The sequence below is a fragment of the Falco rusticolus genome, chromosome 5, assembly GCF_015220075.1.
Source record: "Falco rusticolus isolate bFalRus1 chromosome 5, bFalRus1.pri, whole genome shotgun sequence".
NCBI lineage: Eukaryota > Metazoa > Chordata > Aves > Falconiformes > Falconidae > Falco > Falco rusticolus.
This window is the reverse complement of record NC_051191.1, coordinates 69,323,041-69,345,545: the sequence shown is the minus strand read 5'-3', so window position 1 is coordinate 69,345,545 and position 22,505 is coordinate 69,323,041. Positions and strand designations below refer to the sequence as shown.

General features: G+C 40.5%; 1 protein-coding gene across 18 annotated transcripts in view; it reads left to right on the top strand.

Moving 5' to 3' along the window:
* The window catches only part of MICAL3 (microtubule associated monooxygenase, calponin and LIM domain containing 3), a 161,589-nt gene that overhangs the window by 104,440 nt on the left and 34,644 nt on the right, over positions 1 to 22,505 (top strand). For 12 of the 18 annotated variants that reach the window (XM_037390521.1, XM_037390523.1, XM_037390524.1 and 9 more), the window contains 5 exons: positions 7,303 to 7,498; positions 12,277 to 12,515; positions 16,818 to 16,955; positions 18,972 to 19,034; positions 22,213 to 22,317. In XM_037390521.1, coding sequence (XP_037246418.1) covers positions 7,303 to 7,498; positions 12,277 to 12,515; positions 16,818 to 16,955; positions 18,972 to 19,034; positions 22,213 to 22,317 — 741 coding nt within the window. Of the gene's footprint in view, positions 1 to 7,302; positions 7,499 to 12,276; positions 12,516 to 13,618; positions 13,709 to 16,817; positions 16,956 to 18,971; positions 19,035 to 22,212; positions 22,318 to 22,505 lie in introns of all 18 variants that reach the window. The other 6 variants (XM_037390527.1, XM_037390538.1, XM_037390541.1 and 3 more) reach the window with 4 other exon arrangements.

Sequence of the window (22,505 nt, the reverse complement as noted above, 5' to 3'; positions counted from 1 at the left end):
ATTTAGGTAAAACACCCTTCTGTCTGTGCAGCTTAGTCCCCTCATTTTTAAGTTTAGGTTCCTGATTTACTAGGAAGAATTGCAGGAAGACTGACAGTCTGAGGATGGCCTTGACACGGCAGTAGAGATCTCAAGCATGTTGGTTGCTCAGTGGCAAAACCCTTTTTCTTCTGGTAGGGTAGAAAGAGCTGCCGTTCTGCTCTGTGTCTGCTCCTTAGTTCCCTAGATTTTAAATATCAGGTCAAGGACAGTTGTACTGACCAAGTCCAACCTGTGTTAAGACAGTATATATGTGTACAATTCCCTTACCAACTCCAAGAGCTTTGACTCAGTAGAGTATATCTATCTTGTGGAAAGCTTAGTTAATGTTTATTGATATGTGTGTATTACAGAAGAACTTCAGTAAGGCCATCTTCAGGTTTGAGCTCATTTTGAACCCTGTGCGTGGCCATTCTGGATATCTTGCTTATGAGTAGACTTTGTTTTTCTTATCATACTATCCTCTTTGAATTCAGGGCTTTTATATTTAGCAGATCGTGTTATGGATCAAACTGGAAATGCAGACATCAGAAAATTCAAGATTTGATGGCTTCTTAATACAGCTGAGTAATTGAGGCTTCCTGAGAGCTTGGGAATACACTAGGATAGTAAGAAAGAAAGTTGAAGCATTATATCAAAATAACATTGACATTTCATGACTATTAAGTATTTATATTTGAATAAATCATTCTTGTTTCTATTTGAGCACGTGTTGTATTACCCCTTTTGGCTCTGAGGATATGCTTATCAAGTTTCAGGGGGATCCTACCAGGGTATGTGCATTTCTGCAGTATGTGATGTGAGGCTGTGTGATGGGCAAGCAGTGACAAGAATTTAGCAGACTGGCTGGGCTCTTTCCAGTGGTTTCCTGAAGACATTTCTTAAAAGCAAAGATAAATTTTGAAGGGTGGATGGATCTAGATTTAAAACTTGAAACTTCTTCCCAACCCTTAAAAAATCCGTTCCATTTAACATGCTTCTGCAGGTCAGTTTATGGTTGCCATCTACATGTTTCATGTACAAAAATTTTTAACAGTGGTTAGATACTAATTTTGGAGAGGATTAAGGAAAGTATTTCTGGCTATGTCTCAGAAGAAATCAGTTGCACTTATTTAAAGGGAATGTCTTAACTGACTTATCATTTCAATATGTGCAGCATCCAACAAGAGGCATTGATACTAAGATATTTTTTTTGTACACACTGTGCTGAGCACAGTGAACATCTCATAGGAGGTGCTGTTGTTCAGCCTGCTCGTGTAAACCCTGTAATCATTACAACTAAAATGCAACATATTTTAGTTTCTTATTTCAAAATGTTTTGGTTTGACTTAAAGTGAAGTTGGGAGGGGATTGGAGCTGGGCATTCTGTCTGGATCCTCTTTGTGGCACTGCTGCTAGTCTGTTGTGAGATTGCCTTGCTGGTATTTAATCTCTGTGTCTGGACTTGTGCAATGCCTCTACGGTACTTACCTACTTGCAAAATAGGTTTGTTTTAATATGCTAATGCTTGTAAAACATTTTGAGGCCCTTGGATGAGAAGTGGAGTTGGAATACAAAGCAGCAGTTAATAGAACTGAGGTGAGTGAAGGTGAAACTTCTGGGGGAAAAATGAAACTCCATCTGACATTAACACAAATGGAAAATGAGAAGCCAAAAAATGCCGCTGGATCTCGTTTGCCACCTTCTCTATACCTCAGTGATAACATTTGCTGAACTCCAAGCACACTTCAGAAACAGTACCCCAAAAGATATTTCTTAGAAATGAATGGCAACAGAATCTGAGGACTTTGAGAATTTCTGACTCAGGCCCCTGGATTCCAGCACTGGTGGAGAGTTCTCCTGGCTGGCTCACCAAATTGCATCACTTTTAAACTCCCACAGAAAAGTTCCCATCTTCCATACCTGTACTTTGTCATATACAATGTGCTGCTGTTTCTATAGGAGTTGTTTTATCTGGCATAGTTGCATTCTCAAACAATTGTGTGGCGATAGAAGTAATTGAAGAGTTTGGAAAAGACGAGTGTACAAACAAAGAAGGTACAGTGTTTCACGTTATCATAAAAGCACAAGATCGGAGAAATCCAGAATGATTTTCCTGAGAAATGTATTAATTCCTTCCCGCTTTTGCATGTGTTTCACAGTAGACTCCACTACTTGAATTTCTGTAACTCCCCAAGGCTAAAGCTGAGTCTGTGCAAAATACTGGACCCACACTTCACAAGAGATGACATGTAACTTAGCTTGCAGTCTTAACAGATTTTACTAGAAAAGGAAGTCTAGAGGTACTGCATGACTAGTAAAAATACATTCTAATGAAACAGGCAGGTGATTGCCCTTTGGGAAGAATTCATTGTTCTCAGATTCACAGTTTTCTCCTGCATTTTTAGCAAATGTTATGTCAGGGAGTAAGCTTGGCAAGATTTCATCTAGCTCATGAGAATAATGTGTAGATTTTACAGAGCAAGGTAGTACTGGGAGAAAATGGAGATGGGATCCTTTCTCAAGAGGAGTTTCTCAAACCTTCCAGTAATTGGCAGAGTTTTTGGAATAGGACACATCAATGCAGGCAAGGAGCAGTTCAGCGTAGGAATGTTATCTCTGATCATATGATTATCTTTACAGGAGGGAGGCTGTGTCAAGGCTGAGATAAATAAAGGACTCTGGCAGCTTTCATGCAACAGCTAAGCAGCCTGTCCTCTTAAGAAGAAACAGTTCCCTTCAGATGATCTATGTAATGTTCATGGCCCACTGACTCTTCCAAAGTAATCAGATTTTAAAACATCCTATTTTGGATGTTGTTTGTGGATTTTTAGCTGGTCAGTTGATTGCATGAGAAGCTGCTCTTGGCTTTCAGGTAACTCCCATCTCTGGGTAGTAACATAGCTTTTTTTCTGGCAAACACAGCCTCTTCAGCCCTGTTTCTTTCAGTTGTGACTGGTTGCTGACTTTTGGCTCAGATGCACTGACGAGGTAGAATGTCAGGTAATGGATAATGAGAGCACTCCACAGCTATCTCCCACCAGCAAGCCCCAAAACAGTCTGGGCAATACAACATAATGATTTGAGAGGCACCTTTCCCCTCCAGAGAAACATTAGAGAATAAGCTTTAGCATCTACAAGAACTGCACCATATGTATATGGAGGAAATAAGGGCAGGAAGGCTTCAAATTTCCTTGTCCCTATTTACAGTTTCTTATTTGTAGCTTCAAATGAATTGGTGTGAACTTTATAGCATAATACAAATAGTTAATCATCTGATCATGTTAACGAAATGTGTATGTCACAGTTTGGTCCCTTTCCCTTCTGATATTTGATGGCTTTGTGATGCAGAAAGCTGGTTATCAGTTGCATTTCTCCTACTCCAGTGCTAGGTCTTCGCAGGACCTTTTAGAAACAAAAACAACAGACCAAGTAGACCAAATGGTCTGTATAGAGCAAAATCCTAGCAATCCCTTGCTGCAGCTGGTAATAAGTTGAGTTTCTGTATCTCTTTTGCTGAAGTAGAGCTGTTCCTTTGCAGAGTGAAGTGGAGGGATGTGACCAATCCTGCATCTCAAATGTATGGATATATAAATTAATTAAAGTGCTGGGAATGTCCCTGAGATTTTGAGGCACAAGAGTGCTTGTCAAGCTCGCAGAACGTCTTGACTTGACCACATCACACGTCCTTTTGCATGAAAGTTTAGGCAGATTTTCCATCTTTTCAGGTTTTTTAATTCAGTTGCATCGAGTCGCTCCCACTTAAAGTTTGCACTGTGATAAATTGGTTTGATTCTTGATGTACCAGTTATACTGGGCTTTCATAATGGGAAGGGCAGTGATGATTTGTATTTTGGAAAACATACCCGAAAGATCATATATGTTCAGGAAATGCATATAAACAGCTGTCAGCTTGATTTTCAGTCCTCTTTTGCCTTAGAGTGATTGCTGACAGTCTTTCTCCATACCCTAGATATTACAGCATTGAAACAAGCAGTCTTATTTTCTTAATACTTCATTCATGTAATTTAATTATATGAAATGATTTTATATTTCTTTTTTAGTTTTACTTTGAAAAGGCTGACAAAAAACCCTTAAGATTTAGAAAACAAGAGGAGTGAAATAATGTCAGATGAGTTCTTGGTCTTCTTGTTTTCATCATTTTTTTCTGTTTGTGGGCTTTGCAGCGATGTTGAGCTTGTGCATCGGAACAAGTTAAAAACGGCTTGTGAAAGGATATTTCTGTTGAAGTAGCTGAGCCTAGCTGATGGCTCTGTTGTGTATAAAAGAGTTCCAAGTAGGACTCTTGTTTTATGATGATTTTTAGTATATTCCTTCTTTGTTTTCCCTCACCTTGGTGTTCTTGCATTACCCAGAGTCCTTTCTTTTTTACTATCAGCCAGAAGTGGTGGAGCAATATTCCAGGTCAGTTCCCCTGTTACTGTGAACTCAGGCTTGGGGAATGTAACACAGATTACATAAATAGATTTGGCTGAGGTTGTATCACCATCTAGACAGGATGAAATGAACCATGAATCCCACCTGAAAAAGCAGTCCAGTTCCACTGAACTTTGAAAATACTAACACAATGTAAGGCTTAGCAGCAGGAAATGGCAGAGACCACGATATCCCTGGAAATGCAAGGTAGTATTCCTGCCTGCCACCTGAGCAAGCTTCTGTAGTTTGTACCATAAAGAAGCCCTATAGTTCAAGCCAAGGGCACAGCAGCCACTTGCCCGCATCATAGAAGTGTTCGATAACACTAGAAGAAAAGAGAAAACCACTCCTGGTGGTTGTCTTTATGAGATTTTATCTTTCTGGAGAGGGGTTGGAAATTAATGCCATTAATTATGGCAAGGCCTGTGTAGTTTTGTGCATAAGACTAAGATGGTACTGAGTGAGTAACTGCCCTGAAAAAAAGGCTCTTAGAAATAAACTGAGAAACTACAAAGGATGGAGAAAGAAAACAAAAACTGTCTCGGAGGTCAAAAAGTGTAAGGATAAAGTAAACATTGCCAAAGCTCATGCTGGGTTAGACATTTGTAAAGGAAAGTAAAGCAAACAGCTGTATTCCTTAAGCATGTAAGTAAAAGCAAGGTAAGGGAAAGCAGAAGTGGGTCCATAGTGAAGATGGGGCTGACATAAAATGAAATTTTACATATAGTCAGTCAATGAACTGAATAGTTGGTCTCCAGTTTCAATTGGGACAATGGCACTGGACATGGGAGCAAAAGAAGTCAGTGTGTGGTAAAATTTGGAAATGGAAATGAACCCAATGAAGCTGGAAGCAAAATTTAAATATTACTGTACTGTAATGAGTCAAATTAAAATTCGACCAAATAGTCTTCGTCTCAGAAGAGTGGAAGAATTGTACAATGAAATTGTGAGCTTTGTGGTAATAATTTGTGATTTAAATCAAGCTATCCTGATGTACCTTGACTATCTAATTCAGGGTAATACTATGTGACCACTGGGTGACAGAAGTATGACTTGCAGATGAACAATTGAAAAGGAAAAAAAAAAAAGTGATCTGAACAAGTACAATTAATCTAAACAGTAGATAAAACACCTTTGAAGGAATAACTAAAGACTGCTAGTCCTGCAGGTGAAGTCCTTTGACCTTATGCAGGTAAGTGGTATAAAACATTCACCAAAGACTATGCCAGACTAGCTTGACAGCTTTTGTCGACGAAGTAACTGATTACCTCCATAGGGTAAATGTAGTGCATTTGAACAGTCTGGACTTCAGTAAGGCACCTGAGGGCTGCCAGATGGAAATAATTATTGGAACTGGATAAAATAAGGGAGTAGTACATGAAGTGTCAAGTAGCTAAGACATTGACTTAAATGAGAGATTAGATGTTTTATTGAAAAAAGGAAATAATGGGGTTGGATGTCACCTACAGACTGGAGCTTCACAAAAAATGATCTGGGAACTGGTCTTTGTAATACTTTCACTAAGGTTACTGGCAAAACAAGAGGGAAAAAACTGCTAATGAAATTCATTGCTGAGGCAACATTTCAAACTCTCATCAATGCAGAGGAGGATAGGCACATCATACACTAAGAACTGCAAAATGTCGCAGACTGTAATACTAAAAATAGAAATGTAATAGTAGAAAGTACCAGGTCATGCACTAAGAAAGTGTTGAGAATTTTGGCTACCAACAAGGTGCTTATCAGTTGAAAGCAAAGAAGGAGAAAGATCTGAATATCAGTCAGTAAATAAAAGCCACCAGTATTATGTGGCATATAAATAGGCAAGTGTGTTCTGAGTGTGTATCAGATGAAAGATTTCTGGCAGGGTTGTATGTTACGCTGATAAGGCCTCATCTGGAAAGCTGTGTTCAATTCTAATCACGCAGGTTCTGGAAAGATTAATCCGAACTGGGACAGGTGCAGAGACCTAGAGGATGATCAACGCACTGAAGAGCTTATCTCATGAGAGGAAGGCTTGGCTTGTTTAGCAAAGCAAAACAGAAGCTAGGAAAGATTGGGCTCTGTAAATAGTAAGCTGGGGAAGGGTAAACAGTGGCATGGTACTTAAGCTAAAATACTCCAATTTTAAAAGGAAACGGATGAATGCAGGTTGGAATTTAGTTCGAGTGCCACAGTATATACAGCTGCTGTATACTTTTCTCCAACTGCCTGGTTCACATGTCCTTGCAATTTTCTGGGATTCATAGGATTTGTTCTTGCAGACATCTCACCTAGATTTTTCCCTGTGGTTTTTTTAATCACAAACTCTGATGAAAAAGAAGTTAATTCAAGTCTATAAAAAGTTTTAAAACTTATTCCAAGTGGGTCTTTTTCATTCCCTCCGTCCCTCATCTTTTAGTAGTAATAATATTTTCTTGCTCCCTAGCTCTGTAGACTTACCTTGACTGGTAACAATTTTAACACGCTGCAGGATTGCCCCATAGCATTCCTACTATTTCTTATAGAATATATCCAGTCTGTGGCCAGGCCTTCCCCAGTACTTACTACACAGAATTCATTGCAGTTGTAGTTTTCCAGCTAAAATGTCCCTATTTCCTCTCTCAACTAGGACATTTAACATTCTTTTAAGCATCTATTAGCCAAAACCAGTAAGATTCCCTTTTGCAGTCTGGCTCCCCAGCAGGTTCTGCCAGTAGTGGTGAACAGGATAATGACATAAGGTATTCTCTCGCTTTATTTACCTCCCTCTGCCTCATGCCCTTTTTCTCCCAATTGCTCAATTTTCTTAAAAATGTACAGTTCTGACTGCTGAATTTATTGTTTATTCGCTGGCTTATTCTTTAGGTTCTAATATAAATGGGCTGGAGGAGCCCAGCCTTGCTAAGCGTCTGCGTGGCACACCGGAGCGGATTGAGCTGGAGAACTACCGACTGTCGCTGCAGCGGGAAGAAGAACTGGAAGAGGTTCCTGAAGAGACGCTAGCAGAGCATAACCTGAGCAGTGTGTTGGACAAAGGAACGGAAGAGGATGTGCCCAGCAGGTTAGCACACATTGTCCATAAGCTTTTTTATAACCATCCCAACAGACTTTTGCCTACTTTTCCCTTAGCTTTTTTAACCTATTATTTACCAGGTTGCCCTTTCTAAAGTTGTTGAATGTGTTGCAAATGTTCTGCATATGTACACAGGTATTTTATCTTGTAGTTTCTATTATTCTAAATAGCTTACTGCCATTCTTAGAAGACACGTGTAGTACCATAAAACCATGAAATTCAGTCCTAAGTTGGAAAGGATGTTTTCATTTATTTTTTTTTTAATTGTATCAAAGGCAGATGACTCATTTGAGCAAACAGAACGTAGATTCAAATGGGAGGGTGTTCCAAAGTTACATTCCCTTCTGTATGTTTTGCATTACAATTCAAAACGACTTTTGGTTTAAAGATTGAAGCTTGACACGTGTAATCCCAACCGGATGCTGATGCAATGCCTGAGAGAGATTAATTTGAAGCAATAGTTACAGTTGCTGAAAAACATGCTGTACCTTCACAAATTTGTCTTTATCTGCAGAATGATGTATAAGCACACCAGTATTCAAATATATACAGGTAGAGCTACTGGAAATAGTTGCAAGAGTCATTGAGAGAAAGCACTTGCTGAAGAATGCTTGTGAACTTTGTAGTCAATCGCACACTTTTTGTAGAGTCTTAAAGTCTTAATATAGTTTCTAATGATCTGCTTTTCTTTGTAGCAGTAACAACCCTTACCTTTTCAGCTCTCAGCCTGTCTAGTAGTCATCTTGAAATAAACTCAGAAAGTGTTGTTACAGGTTTCCTGAGATTTAGGTCCCGCAGACGTGTTCTCTGTATGCATTACCTACAGGTATAGGACTGTATGAGAAATTCCATACTACATTTATACACATTGAATTGAATTGCATTGGTGTGGTGAAGAATGCAGGAATGAAGATGTTCATTAAAATGTTTACAGGATTAATGTATTACAGAATTATTACAGATAATTTACAGATATTACAGATGATCTGTAAATTATTACAGATAAATAACAGAATGTTAGTTATTTATCTGGTAAGCCAAGTTTGAAGATGCAACATCTAGAAAGGAGTAGCTTTTAGTAGCCTGAACTCAGCCTTGACAAAGAGTGTGCATTTATGTGGACTAATGAAGTTGTGGCTTTCATGTAAGCGCCTGGCAATTACCAATATCTTGTACAAGTGCTTTCTCTGAAACCTAAATATTACTTTTTTATTAATTTCTTAACATTAATTTCTGTCGAAGATAGTACTTTGTCATGTGGTCCTGATTGAATAATCTCAGGACTATTTGCAGAAGATGCAGACTCTGTTTGCTTCACTCATCCTTCCTTTAGCTCCCTGCTCGGGGCTAGGTATTACATTAACTGTGACAATATAGGCATTAATGATATTGAGGAGTTTTTAGTCCTTTATGTTTCTAGCACTAAAACAAGATTTACAAGTATGAAGAGTTATTATTCAACTTGATTTCAGTAAATCAAGATACAGTAAGCCCACTCAATAAATGGCAGAAGTCTTCCAAAGGAGAAGAGTTACTTAAAAGAAGTGGAGTTTTGGCATTTTGACATGAAGCTGTTGGTCATCTACAAGAGGTGTTTTGCAGAGTTGTGGAGTCTGAGGGCAGTACACCGTTGGGTTAGTGAGTTTGATTTCCTCTTGCAGGGTGTTACAGTTAGCTCCCTTTGTCCTACATACATCTGTATTATCTCTGTCTTTAATAGACTGAATTGTATAATTTTGCGTATGAAAAACAGTGTTTAGTGGGCAATTGACACTGTGATAGAGAGGAAAGAGAAAACACATCATGTTTCCTGTCAGTTTGACCTGGAAAAATTTCTGTCCCAAACACAAATACAGCAAGCAATTTACTCAGAGCATCGATAAGGCTATGCAGGCCATACTTCAGAGAAAATTTTCTAGACGATGTAGCTACTGGATATCCTCTGTTCAGCTTTACACACTCCATGATGTGTCACAGAAAGACCAAAAGGAAAAAAAAAAAGGGAAAAACCCTGACCATTTTTTCAGCAACAAAACAAGCCAACCAAACCCCAAAGATCATCTTCACTGTCTTGGTACAGTGCTGGAGGGTTTAGGACCCGGCAGAGGAAACAGGGAACTCTGTGTTCCCTCCCTCCATGTCTTCTGGAGTGATGGATTTGGCTTCAGGGTTCACCAAGGTGTTAGTTCTAAATCAAGCAGAGACCATGTGTTTTGGTGCGCAGCTTCCCATCATGTGCACACTTAGGAGTATGCACACTGCAGAGAAAGTTTACAGCAAACAGTATTCAAATTATATTTTCTCAAAAGAGAGTTAATCTTGTTTAAGTTTCAACAAGAAAAACAATCACGTAAGTAACCAAACCCTGACCACACAGTTTTGAGAGGCGGAAAACCCTTTAGATCCCTTATTCATCACCTTTGACTTGCAGTAACTCCCCGTATGTTTTCTGCAGTTTTGGGACAATACCCTGTGGCCTTTCAAGGGAGTGTCGTAGTACAGCTTGTGCTGTATGGGGCTGTATGGCAAGGGAAGAGAAGAGGTTCACTTCCACAGCGTAGGTTTTGGTTCCTCAGCGCTAAATCTGTGTAGATACACCTTTATCACTGCCTATACAGTTTCTATAAAGAAACCTACTTTGGTCTTTGATCTCTGCTTTATAGAAAAAAGTTTCAGCTGTTGAATTAACACAGAGTTGCCATGCTGAAGAAATGCCCACTATACCAGGCCACCTCACTGCTGTCTTTCAGCTTCTCATTTCTCAGTGTTCAAAGGTCAAACAAAAAACAAGTTATAAATAAAAGCCAAAGAAGGTAAAGTGAGCTCTGTGGTAAAGAATTTAATGTCGTCAATATTACATGCGATAAGCCGGCTGGTTGAAGAGCAGCAGCTTGTCCCATTCATCGGTCATGGCAACAGTTTAGCAGCAGTAAACCCTATTGACAGCACACGAAAACCCCAGCATGCAGCACCTGTCAGGTTTATTTTCATACCAAAGGGTGTGAAAGTTAAAAAGAGAGAAGGAGAGCATCGCTTTTTATCTCTGTGACAATATCTGCATAAAGTCTTTGCAATATGCTTCAGTCTCCTGGAATATGCACCAAGGCCATGGCACGCAACAGTGTCTGTGTTCAGTATTTAGCATGTGAAGACCAGGCAACCTGTTAAAAATAAGAATTTGTTTTATGTTGTGAAAAAGTGGGTTGTAATTTGAGCAAAGTAATGTTATATATATGCAGAACAGTGAGAAGAATTTAAGAGCTTATGGACAGAAGTAACATGACAATCAGGCATGAAAAAGGTGGTGTTTTCCTTAGTAGCTTTGCTATCAAAAATAACTGTTCAGACAAGTAGGTGAATAAAGTATCTGATAGGTTTGTGTAGTGTTAGACTAATTTCAAATTCTGCACCTGCATATGTTTATCTGCAATATAAAAGAAAGAGTGCTGCCATATATCTGGTTTTTAACTGCCAGTTTGTCACATACTGTGATAAAACCTGTGTATGGGAAACAGAATTACAACTGTACAAGTTATATTTTATAGAACTACATGAAATTTAAACTTCATTATTTTAAACTTGTCAGTTTTCTCTCATTGTCTGTATGGAATGGATTCTGCCAAAGGCTGTTAACAATGGCAATAGCTCTCATAAGGAAGCAGCAGAAGTGGAGTACTGTTTTCAGATGATTCACCCAAATTTTACCATTCAAGTACAGTTTTCTCCTTCAATCCAGATGAGTTTGGACCCTTTAAGATTTATATGGGAAGCATCCAACTTCTGCTCTACTAAATGCAGTTCTTATAAGACAATGTTCTTTAAAGGAAAAGCAAAAGAAGAGGACCTTTTCACCCCACAGATATGTTCTCTGAATGTGCTGTACTTCACATTAATTTTCCAAGGACAAATGCAACCGTTTTCCTCCTCAGTACCTCTAGGTAGTCCATCATGTAATTAAATGTCATTGTATAGGCGGTTATGTTTCTTGCCCCTGCTGCTTATATTGAGGAACTGTTAGAACTGAACAGAGTTGTGTACGAAAAAGCGCTAATGATTTAATGTTTTGCATGTTTTAGACTTTGCTGTGAGAATAATAAGCTCATTATTGTAATTATCCTTGCACTGCTTCCTGCAGTTTCTTGCCACTATGTACACTGTGTACTTAATGGGATACATATTATACTTCTGTCTGTGATGTAGAAAAGTGAGGAATTGTGTATTTGTTTGCTCCACCTCCCCTTAGTTCATACCCTGTATCCTTTGGCCTGATGGTTGTGTTGTGTGTGTGTCTTTCTGCTCCCAAAGCCTTCTGTGCTTCACCCAGCAAGTGCCAAAATCATCTTAGCTATCCAAAAAGCTAGCAGTAGCTACCATTATCAAAAGACATGACCTTCTGCATTCTGACACTGCTAAGAACTCTTGCACTGATTTATTCAAAGCAATGTGATATGAAGAAAGTAATTTCTGTGGTATTTAACTGTCACAAACTGTAACAATTAATGCTGCAACAGATATTTGAACTTTGTTTCACAGGCACTTCTCTGCTGCTTCACCTTTAAAAGAAGCAGGGCAAGGACTGTACTGCAGCCCACATGCGATGCTGTCACTAAAATGCCTATGGAATACTAAAAGCAGAAAATCTGTATTTTGGTTTCCATCATACGTTTTAGGCTTGTGTGTATTGAAACAACTTGTCAGTGATCTCAGACTAACCTAGGAAACAGTAACTAATTTGTTGTTTATCATTTTTTCTAAACCCTTTACAGTAGTTCAGAGTCTGAGATGGAGGAGGAAGATGAGGACGAAGATGATGAACTGCTGCTGCCTCAGCAACCCCCTTCAGACTTGGGTGGTGTGCCATGGAAAGAGGCTGTGCGTATCCATGCCCTCCTGAAGGGAAAGAGTGAAGAAGAGATTGAGGCTGAGGAAAATCATGAGATTGAGGACAAAGAAGAGGAGGAGGAGGAGGAAGATGAAGAGGAGGAAGACGAGGAGTCAAGCGAAGGTTAGATGGATTGATTTGTCCTTCCTTTCTGCTAGACAGCAGGGAAAACAGTATTTGCCATCCAAAATAAGGAAGATTTGCCTTGGAAAATCTCCCTTCTTTCATTTCTTTATTGTTTTGATTTTTGAGGGAGTTATTGTCTAAGAAGGCTTTAGGTGGATCGTTCCGGATTGCCCACAGGGCAGTTACAGCGCTAGTACCAACACAATATGCTTCCCATACACCATGCCAACATGTGCAATTCACAGCTTTGTGACACTGTATTGTTTTATTGTTGTTTTTTATTATTATTGGGAATTGGATTTGAATGTGACCTTTGTTCTTTGGCAGCAAGAGCTGGAAGCATTGTGGAGGCAGCGTTTTCAGTTTTGCAGTGCCTCACTACGGGATAGTGCCCTGTAACTGTCATCAGGACATCCCAGAAGCTGCTTGTAGTGCGCTATAGTTAAAAGATGGCCTTGAGAAATCAGGGAGTTCACGTGATTCCCATTATAGCTCTGAGGGATTTCTGTGGAAAATCTTAGGGAAAGACTCCTTCCCCTGTGTCTGTCTTGGTTACCAAAATGCAAAGTTTGTGCTAAGAATGACATGTTTCCAGTGTTTCACCACCATGCCAAATTTCTCACTGGTCTTGTCTTTGTCTTTTTACTCACATTTCCTTTTTGTGAAGACTAGTAGGCTCCAAAGAGCTTCTTCGTAAAGGTCTTTGGCTGCCTAATACAAGCAGAGGTCCAGTTTTTTGAGTCTTAGTGGCAGTTTTGTTGATGAGCTCAGCAGGCTGCTTGGCTACTTCTTCAGCGCAGGAGCTGTATGTCCATAACTGAAGTCTGTGGAAGTCAAGATTGCTTTTAAAGAATGGTAACGTGCATGTTGTGTGTTTAGACTGCTAAACCATGGCGTTCTTGAGAGGACGTTGTTTCATGCAAGTAGTTTTTCTGTCAGGCACTTTGAAAGCAGCGGGAGTATGGGGAGTTGCTAGATTTCCAGACAGTCTCTCTCTCTGATTCTGTCCTTTCTCTTTCTCTCTTTCTCTCTCTCCATCGCTTGTGTGTGTACACGGGTGTCTGGTGTTATATATGGATGTGTGGTTCCCTCTGCTGTAGAGGGGGAGTATTGCCCTTGGGAGAGAGAGCTGCAGCAAGGCCTCTGGCTTCAACATCTCTCAAATGAAGAGGACACGGGTACATTTAAAGGTACCCGCATACCATCTGCACTTCCATTTCCCCAGAGGAGGGGTGAATGCTTTAAAGAGCAGGTCCCACATGAGAAGTTTCTGTGTTTTGTTTAATTGCTTTACCAGCTCCCTGAAAACTGATTTGGTAGCTGTTATTTTAATCTCCTGGTCCAACTACCATATATCAGGTCTGACATTGCCATGAGTTTTAGAAAAAAGATAAAGCTGCCAAGTACCTCAGGATATCTGGATAGCCTGGACAATTTGCTACTGTAATGTGCATGAACAGTGACCCCCATGTATTTAGGGGTTTCAGATTTATTCCATACACACAGACTAGCTGCACCTGTGCAATATCTCAGGCACGTGGGACACATCAGAACTACTTCCTTTAGATTACCTGTGTCAGCAAACTTGCATTTTTTGTTGTTGTCCTTTGTGAGTGTGTGTCTGTGGGGAGAGTCTAGGGGGGAAGCTAATCAAGCTGTGGCAATCCCTCAAGATTTTTCAAACAGTCGTATAATGGGCATAAAATTAATCTGACATTCCAGTCTAACTGGTTGTGTTATTTTCCATGATGCATTCTCTTGCAGTTTATTTCTGATGGTTGGTTTTTTTGAAGCACTTGGTCCTAATAGCTTGCTAATCCCTTATTCCCTCAATGTGGTTCATTAGAGCCAGGATACATAAGAGGAAAATCCAAGTGCCTTCCTGCAGGTAAGAGGGCATATGTAGTTGTCAAACTGCATATTGCAGCTTATAGTTGTAAAAACTATAGCTTAGCTTCTGACTTTTTTTTTTTTTTTAAAAAAAAAAAAAAAGGGAAGCAGTTATAATTTTTTCCAATTTAACTCTTCTGATGGTAGGAATGAGAAGTGTTAGTAAGACAGCTGAAGAGCATAACTGAAGAAGTTCCCCCAGTTGCAGTTGCTAGTGTGCTTTAGACTTGGCTCCTAAGGAACTGATTTGTGGGTGGCTTCTCATCCTATTAAAGTTGACCCTGAAAATGTTTGCTGTTGGTGAAATGCTGGTAGGTGCTACTGTGGATCTGGAGGGGAAAGCTGCCTTTCCACATGTGAGTTCAATTCATGTCCAGCTTCCTCCAAAGCTTAGCGGGCAGCCCTGAGGGAAGGCTATGCCAGGTGTTGTTTGAAATTCTCAAGCATTTAGACCTCAAGGAAACGTTAGGTTTGCCTGTTAGCCAAGCCACAGTCCTTCGTGGCTGGCTGTGCTGCTGTTGATTTACTAGAAAAGGTGAGAAGATCTGATGTCCTAATCAGGACAGGCTCAGGCTTCTGTATAGAGACTTGCAGGGTAACTGAAGATGTATATGTTATGCTTGTCTAAATCCCAGAGAAATCCATTTTTAAACATGCAGATCGTGTGGGACCTGCTCTTTCTAAGCCTGAGTGACTACACACTTCTCAGCCATTGCTGGCAAACCTAAACCTTTTAACACACAATTCTGTGCGGCAATGCAAATGCTAACTCTACTCATCTTGGGACCTGCATGCGAATGCTTTGGTACGGAGTGAGAAAAGCCCAGGTTCCTGTCCCTGCAGGATGTCCTGTAGCTCTGGTAGACCATGTGGTTGTGCTAATTGATATGAAAACTGATGAGGCAACAGAGATGTAAAACTGCTAAGTACTTGGCAAATTGTGAATCCCACTCTGCATTTGAGTTTGTGCGTCTGACCCATTTTCCCCTTTATTAACCAGCCGGTGATTCTGTCCTTCCTGCAGATCCTTCTCCTGTTTCTTCTGCAGTTTTAGTGCCAAATCTCACACATAGTCATTCATGAAATGGAAATCCCAAACACTGTGTTGTGTCTGGGGAAAACATGACCAGGAGAGAGGAACTTCGTTAAAACAAGACAGCAGGAAGTAATGAGTGCAACCTCTAAATGCCGCTGATGTTTCTTATTTCCTTCAAACACTAGAGCACCGTATGAAAATCTAACTGCTTGTGAGGTTATAAACTGCTGAAACAGTGGTTTGCCCCACACAGTGGTAATGCAGCTTTTGTGAAAGTTGACTCTTGAAAGTAAGTGGGTATTTTCCTTTCAGGATGAGTCATTTGCTTTTGAAGACCACTCCTGCAGATGCTGAACACCTGTCCCCGTAGAATGAGTTATTTTATTATGGGTAAATAAAACCTGAGCTATAGTCCCATAGCAGATAGCAATAGAGACCAGGGTCTATGAATATAATACTCACCATGGTAGATGCTTCCAAGGTGTGTATTCTGCAGCAGTGAAACAAGTTGCTTATCAGTTGCTTTAGGTGCCCATTGTTCCCTTTCACACACCATAAGTAGCAGAGCTTTGTGTAGGGAGGTAATTGAGGAGTAATGCAATTTCTTTTAAAGAAATTCATTTGTGTGACAGGAAGTCCCTTCTGGGGAGGTGGAGGCCTGTTAAGTCATGACGAAAGTATGGTATTCTTCAGAAAAAAAATCTACCCTTTGAACAAGTCAGTACAAAAGAGTAGGACTGAACAAAGTAGTGTTTTAAGTGCTAAAGTAAGTTGTGTGCCCATCTGTGCATACCCACATGTGAAACTCTGAGATCCATCGCGTAATTTAATTCACAAAGAGATATGTACCCAACATAGAAAGGAGTGCTTAACCCAATAGTAGGGAATGAAAGACCTTTTGGTGCATCAAACTACAATGCAGATTGTCCCTTGCCTTTAACAGCAAGATGTCTTTGGCAATAATCGTCATGAATAGGCTGAAGGAACTGGAAATTTCTGCTAAATTGGTATTCGCATACCACATATTCTTGGACACCCAGAGAATATCTTTCATTTCAGCGAAGCTGCTTGCAATAGAGATGTAATCTACAGTGATGTTTTTAATCGCATCTCTTTGTCTTTGGAATGGCATTATTCAGCTTTGATGGGAAGTATGAGGAGTGCTGTATTGGTGTATGCGTGCACACACAATACTAAGCTTTTTCTGTCTGTCTTGCAAACTGATGTTAGCCAGTAATATTTTATTTTCTTCTTTTCTTATTTCCTTTCCTATGATGTGTTACCTTTCCTTTCCAACTGTTCTCCCATCTTTTCCTCCCTATCCTTCATACACCCTGCCTACAACCTCGTATGCCATGCCCTCCTCCTGCTAGCTGGAAACCTTAGACTGCAGCAGATTGTAAATCCGGTTGATCCTCTGGAGATCCTGGCAGATGTGCACTGGACTCACATCCGTGAAAAAGAGGAGGAGGAAAAAATGGTGCCAACCTCAAAGTCCTCCACCTCCAGAGGTAATCTCCCCCAAGCCCCACACCATCAATTACTGGATCACAGTTGCAGCTATTTAACTCTGTTGCTGCTGCACCCTTCAAGAGCAGTGTACTTCGGCAGGGGCAGCAGTGACTGAAAGGAACTGTTTTCAAATTACACTTTGTTAACTATTTTGCTTTTCAGGTCAGCATCTACTTAAAATGACTGCTTTCTCAGCTCTGTGGTAGTTCGACTTCTGGCCCATTTGCCTGCCTGCTCTGACTCTGTAGCGTTTTTCCTCACTGCACACATGACTTGACAGTGCTGGCAATCAGCCCTCTGTAACTGAATTTAGCGATAGTAATGGAAGCTGTGATGTGCTCTTTTGGCAGTGGGGACTCTGCACCTCTTTATGGGAAGCCGGAGGGCTACGTTGTGTAGCTACTACAGCAAAGATTGAACAGGGTCAGCTTCTGTATTGAGCATGTTTCTCTGCTGCTGCTGTTCGAAGTGTAGAGCTGCATCTGGTATTAGCAGCGAAGGATGGGGTTAAAGGGCTTGCAGATCTGATCAGTGGTGGTTTTGGCTCCCTGTTTTGAAGATTTGACAGGATTATCTGTTTTTTAAAGTGAGGTGTGACCTTTGTGAATTGCCAGTTACTTAAAGGAAAACTCCAGAGGGGGGAAATGCCGATGGTCTAGCTCTCTTGTAAGCACCTTCTAGCAGTCGCTGCTGACCTATTCTAGGCTATATTACAGTGTGTCTTGAGGTAAGTATGTCATAGGTGCTTTACCTGTGCAGAAGCCTGAGCTTAGTAAAAGTTAATCATGCAGTTAATGAGTAGTGGCCTTCTCTCAAGAGTCTCTAACCATTGCGCCAGAATTGCAGAGGGAGTAAGTGTGCTGTGGGAAGGGGTGTCTTTTACAGCAAATGTGAAATTAAGTTAATGACTGATCCCTAAAAAAAGCTTAGGGCTTTACCTTATGTTGCTTTATCATACTCCATTCCAGATAATTGTCTTTTCCTTGTAGTTCTAGATGTTTGGGTTTTTTTTTTTTTAATTCTGTTCCAACTTGATGCACAGTTCCAGATCAGTTTTGCTATCCTTATAATTGCAGTTAGTAGAATACATTGGAGTTTTCTGGTGTGCCATCTCCTCCCTACAAATAAGAGATGTGTGTTTCCTTCCCACTGCAACCACAGAAGTAGGCTGTGTTCTTTTAACTTGTATTTTGTAATTCCTGCTTTTCCATAGTGTATTGGTACAGCTGTCAGCAAAAAATGATCCTTCCAAAATTGACTTTGTGGTCTTTCCATCTTCCTTTGGAAAGGCAGCAGTATTTCCTTTCAGTCCTCTAGAACTGGGGCAAACTAGGGCAATCCTGAACAATTGATTAGCTGTTTCAATTACTTTGTCATACAATACAGTTGTGTGCAGACATATCAGCAGTTTGGTTTTTTTGAAGGATTGCTGCCAATAAGTACTTGTGGATACAATGTAAATTTTTTAACCTGAGTTCAACAGACAAATTTGTTCCTGGCTGAAATGTATTCTGCGATACAGGGTGTTTGGAGAGCCCGTGAGTGTTGATAGGGTTGGGTGTGGAAGCCTGGGATAGCGTTGATGGTACGCAGAAGACCCTCTCATTCTGCTTTGGGCACTCTTAATCTGCTGACATTTGTACCCAGGCAGCACAGGTTCTGGGATGCCTGTTACAACCGCCCCTCTCACTGCTCAGCTCTTTCATCTCTTAGTTTCTCTCCTCTGCAGAGTGTCAAGTGGAGCACAGCAGTGCCAACCTGCTAGTCAGATGCAGTGTTTTTCTCACTGTGCTGTCCATATTTCCTCTAACCTTACAGATCCTCAGGGAAGATTAGGCCCCGGAGATTCATGTTATCTCGATTTAAATCCCAAGCCTGGAATACCATGTTTAACATCTCATAGGTTTTATTCCTGTATTTGCTACTGAAAATTTTCCCTTTGTCACTCTTCTGTTTTAGACACTTACTGATGGTCTAATTTTTATTTCTTACAATTTATTGTTTTTTAAATTCAGCATCCGACCTTCCCTCCGTACGCCATGAGGCGGTACAGGCGTGGCTGGAGACAGTCCCTGGAGGTAGTTTGGTGACGTTCTATGTATTCCAATGCACAATAACCCTGCCCGTCTCTTTTCCATGCCTTCAGCAGCTGAGCTGGTACTTTAACCCTGGAACTTACAGCCCTGTCGCTACTGCATGACTGGACGTGGAGGGAGGGAGGAAGGGGGAGTGTGCATGCACGCCTGGCACAGACAGTCCTATTCTTGCATGAACTCGACATTTGTTGTAACCCTTCTGAAGGCAGGCCAAACAGAGAGGTTGTCTTGGGTGTCATAAAGTAGAAGGAGGAATCTAGCTAGAGTGCTTCAGTTTGCTTTGTAAACTGAAGGCTTGACCAGTTATTATTCTCCTTGCTCCTTGAGAAAAAGAACATGGGGCTTTCTTGCAGTTGAAAGATTAAGTGACAGAGAGTGCTTAAAGCAATTGCAGTTCTCTGTAGCAACTGTAAACTAGTTACCTGGTGAAGAAAACATGAGAGAAGAATGAGGTTGAATCTTTAGGAATAGAGATGGCTTTGCGTCTCCTTTGACTTGGGGTTCATGTTATTTGGGGAAGCCTCAGGAAAGCTGAAGGATGTACGGGTGTAGAGCTCAGCTGCCTTTTTAATGTGGTTCTTTTATCTCTATTACAAAACCGATGAGCATGAAGATGCTGGGATTAGAGTAAGGGAGTAAATTTGTGTAAAGTGGTGAAGGTATCTAAATCAATGGAACAGCAGTATTTTGTGGCTAGGTAGTTGACCTACAGCTAAGTTGCTTTGGCGCATCAGAATAGCTAGCTTGCCTATAGAAATTTGCTTCTGCTGCTGCTGCTTTGGCAAGGCAGCAGTGTTTACAAGATGTCTGCACACAATGCAGTCTGCTCACGGCTGCTAGCTCATGTGAGCCAAGTGCTGATCCCAGTTTCTGGCTGCCGTAGTGTGTAGCTTCCGAGTTATTGTGTGACAGCTTTTGGCCTCTTGCTCCTTACTCTAACTGCATATACGTATATGCACAGTATATGTATAATATAACCAGCCACCTGCAAGCTCTCCGTGTCCCTCAAAATGGGATCCACCCCTTGCACCAAGTTACTACTTCTGTATGCACCCGTAACCTTCTGTCGAGTTTTGTGTACCAACCTATTTAAGAACTGATTCTCTCCTCTCTCTCCAACACTCCCTATGTGTGTTACATGAGTTCCTGATTTCTGGATCAGAAGACACACATACACAGTGGTATCAGATATTCCAAACATCAGAGTTACATTTTTACTTGTTTTGATTAAGATTGCGCACATTTTCTGCTACTATAAAACCATCCGATGACGTTTTTATTTCCAAGATAAAATAAGCTACTACATACCTAAGCAACAGTCAGTATGGGACACAGTTTGGTTTTGTTCAGTACATGTGAAATGCCCCTGTGGGCAGTGCAACCTTTGCCATATGATTCAGTCTCCTACGCTTGATGTTATAAGATTCTGGATTTTGTAAGCCTCTGGCATAAGGGAATAGGCTGGTGTTTTATCACACGTAAATGTAACTGCCTTTTCACAATAGTTGAGAGGGAATAAACTAGCCTATATGTTTGTCTGTTTTGATACTACAGAGGGGAAAAGCATGGAAAAAGAGAAATTCTGAGGTTGAAGGAAGGAGACAAACCACCCACTGAAGGCTGTGTTCTGAAATAAGCAAAAACCTGTATTAGAGAAAGAGGAGAGTCTGCAAGACCTCCATTTTAAGGGAGGGATGGTTTGTTTTCAAGATTGTCTAAATTAGCAATGCTGGCATATAAAAGGTCCAAAAGCCACATCATCACTAGTAAACTAAAAGAATCAGGGCCTGCTCCCTGGTTCAGGAGAAAGCTGGCACAGCATGGTTGACTCCCATAAGGCTAAACTTTATTGCCACCCGGAATCGGGGGGCTGCATCTGGACTGCCTGTTGGAAACGGCTTCTAGCCCTACCATGGGAACTAACTGCTGGGAGCTGTGCAAGGAGCCCTCCTAAAGATAACAATATGGCACTATATGCATTCAGGTTTAGAGACTTGCACAGCTTAGTTTACCTGGTGCAACCGAAGGTTATAAATATACCTGTTATTGTTATAGGACCATATCCCATGTGTATAATTAGCAAGCGTTGTGCATAATAGTGCATGCTGACTGTGTCCGCATTTGCAGTAGGATATACAACAGAAGTTAAATGTCTACATGTTGTTGAACATGATGCTAACCTGCTGCACAAATTTTAAAATGTAGTTGACTGACTGCTGTGGGAAAAACCCTGGAAGTGCTCGCTTCCTTTTTTATAAAGTATGTTTTATGAAAATGCTTAACAACAACAACAAAAATGCCATAGCACTAAGGGCAGGACAAGGTGTCATAAGATTTAGGTTTTTCAAAAAAGTATCATATAATAATGAAATGCAGACCCTACAGTTCGGTCTTGTCTCTCCTCCTGTAATTAAATCTTGTCACAAGTAGTGATGTCAGATGCCCTTGTCAGAGTTATGAATTCAAGAATCTTTATTTGGTCCAGCAAATCAAATTATGGTCTGTAACAGAAAAGAAAGTTTTGAATATATATTTTTATTTACTTAAAAATATCTCAATTAATTTGTGCCCTAGTTACTTGTACAGCATGTCAGGTCTCTTAGATCCTTTTACCAAAGACTGCTGTAGCTTCCCAGGGTTAAACAGTTTCCAAATGTAATAATGATCAATTCCAGAGCTAGGCTGTCTCTCTGACTTATGCACTCAAAAGCCTGTTTCAGTTTCAAGATGAACAGTTGTGGTACATTGTAAGATTTCAGTTTTGACCTAATACATACAGCTATAAAGTAATGGTAACTGTTACGGTGTGGCAAAGAAAAAAAATAATCTTCCTGGAAGAAGAGTAAACTGTATTTTGGTTTGATTTCCTCCCAGGTCACTTGTTTAATTTTTCACAAGGCCTGTTGCTCAGAAAAGCCCTGGCTGCTTTCACTGCAAATGCCTTGGAGACTCCACAAGGGCAAGCATTCCTTGATTCACTGGAGTCTGATAGTATCATTTTACTATAGATGTCTTTCCAGGTGACACATTTCAGGATTTCTTGTTTTGTAATTAATAAATACCTCCACTATAAACTGTTGGTACAGTTCAGTGCAGAAACTTTTCACTGTATAGTGTTGGGTTTTTTTCTTTTTTTTCTCAATATTTGAATATGTTCTAGCTCCATGTGAGGATAATGACGGGGAGGATGAGCTGGGCACAGAGCCTGCAGACACAGAAGGGCAGGCAGGTGAAGAGGGAGACACGGGTGCAGAGCTGGATGACGGTAGGGTACCACTGTGTATCATTTAAACCTGTTATATCAATAGCATTGTATTGGTAGAAAATGTTTTGTGTGAGGGTACTTAAACTTGGTCTTACTTTTAGTGATGTAGGAGTTTGTTTCAAATAGTTAAGAGGGAGCCCAGAGTGAAGGACAAAAAGATACAGAACCACCTCAATGCCATTTCTCTT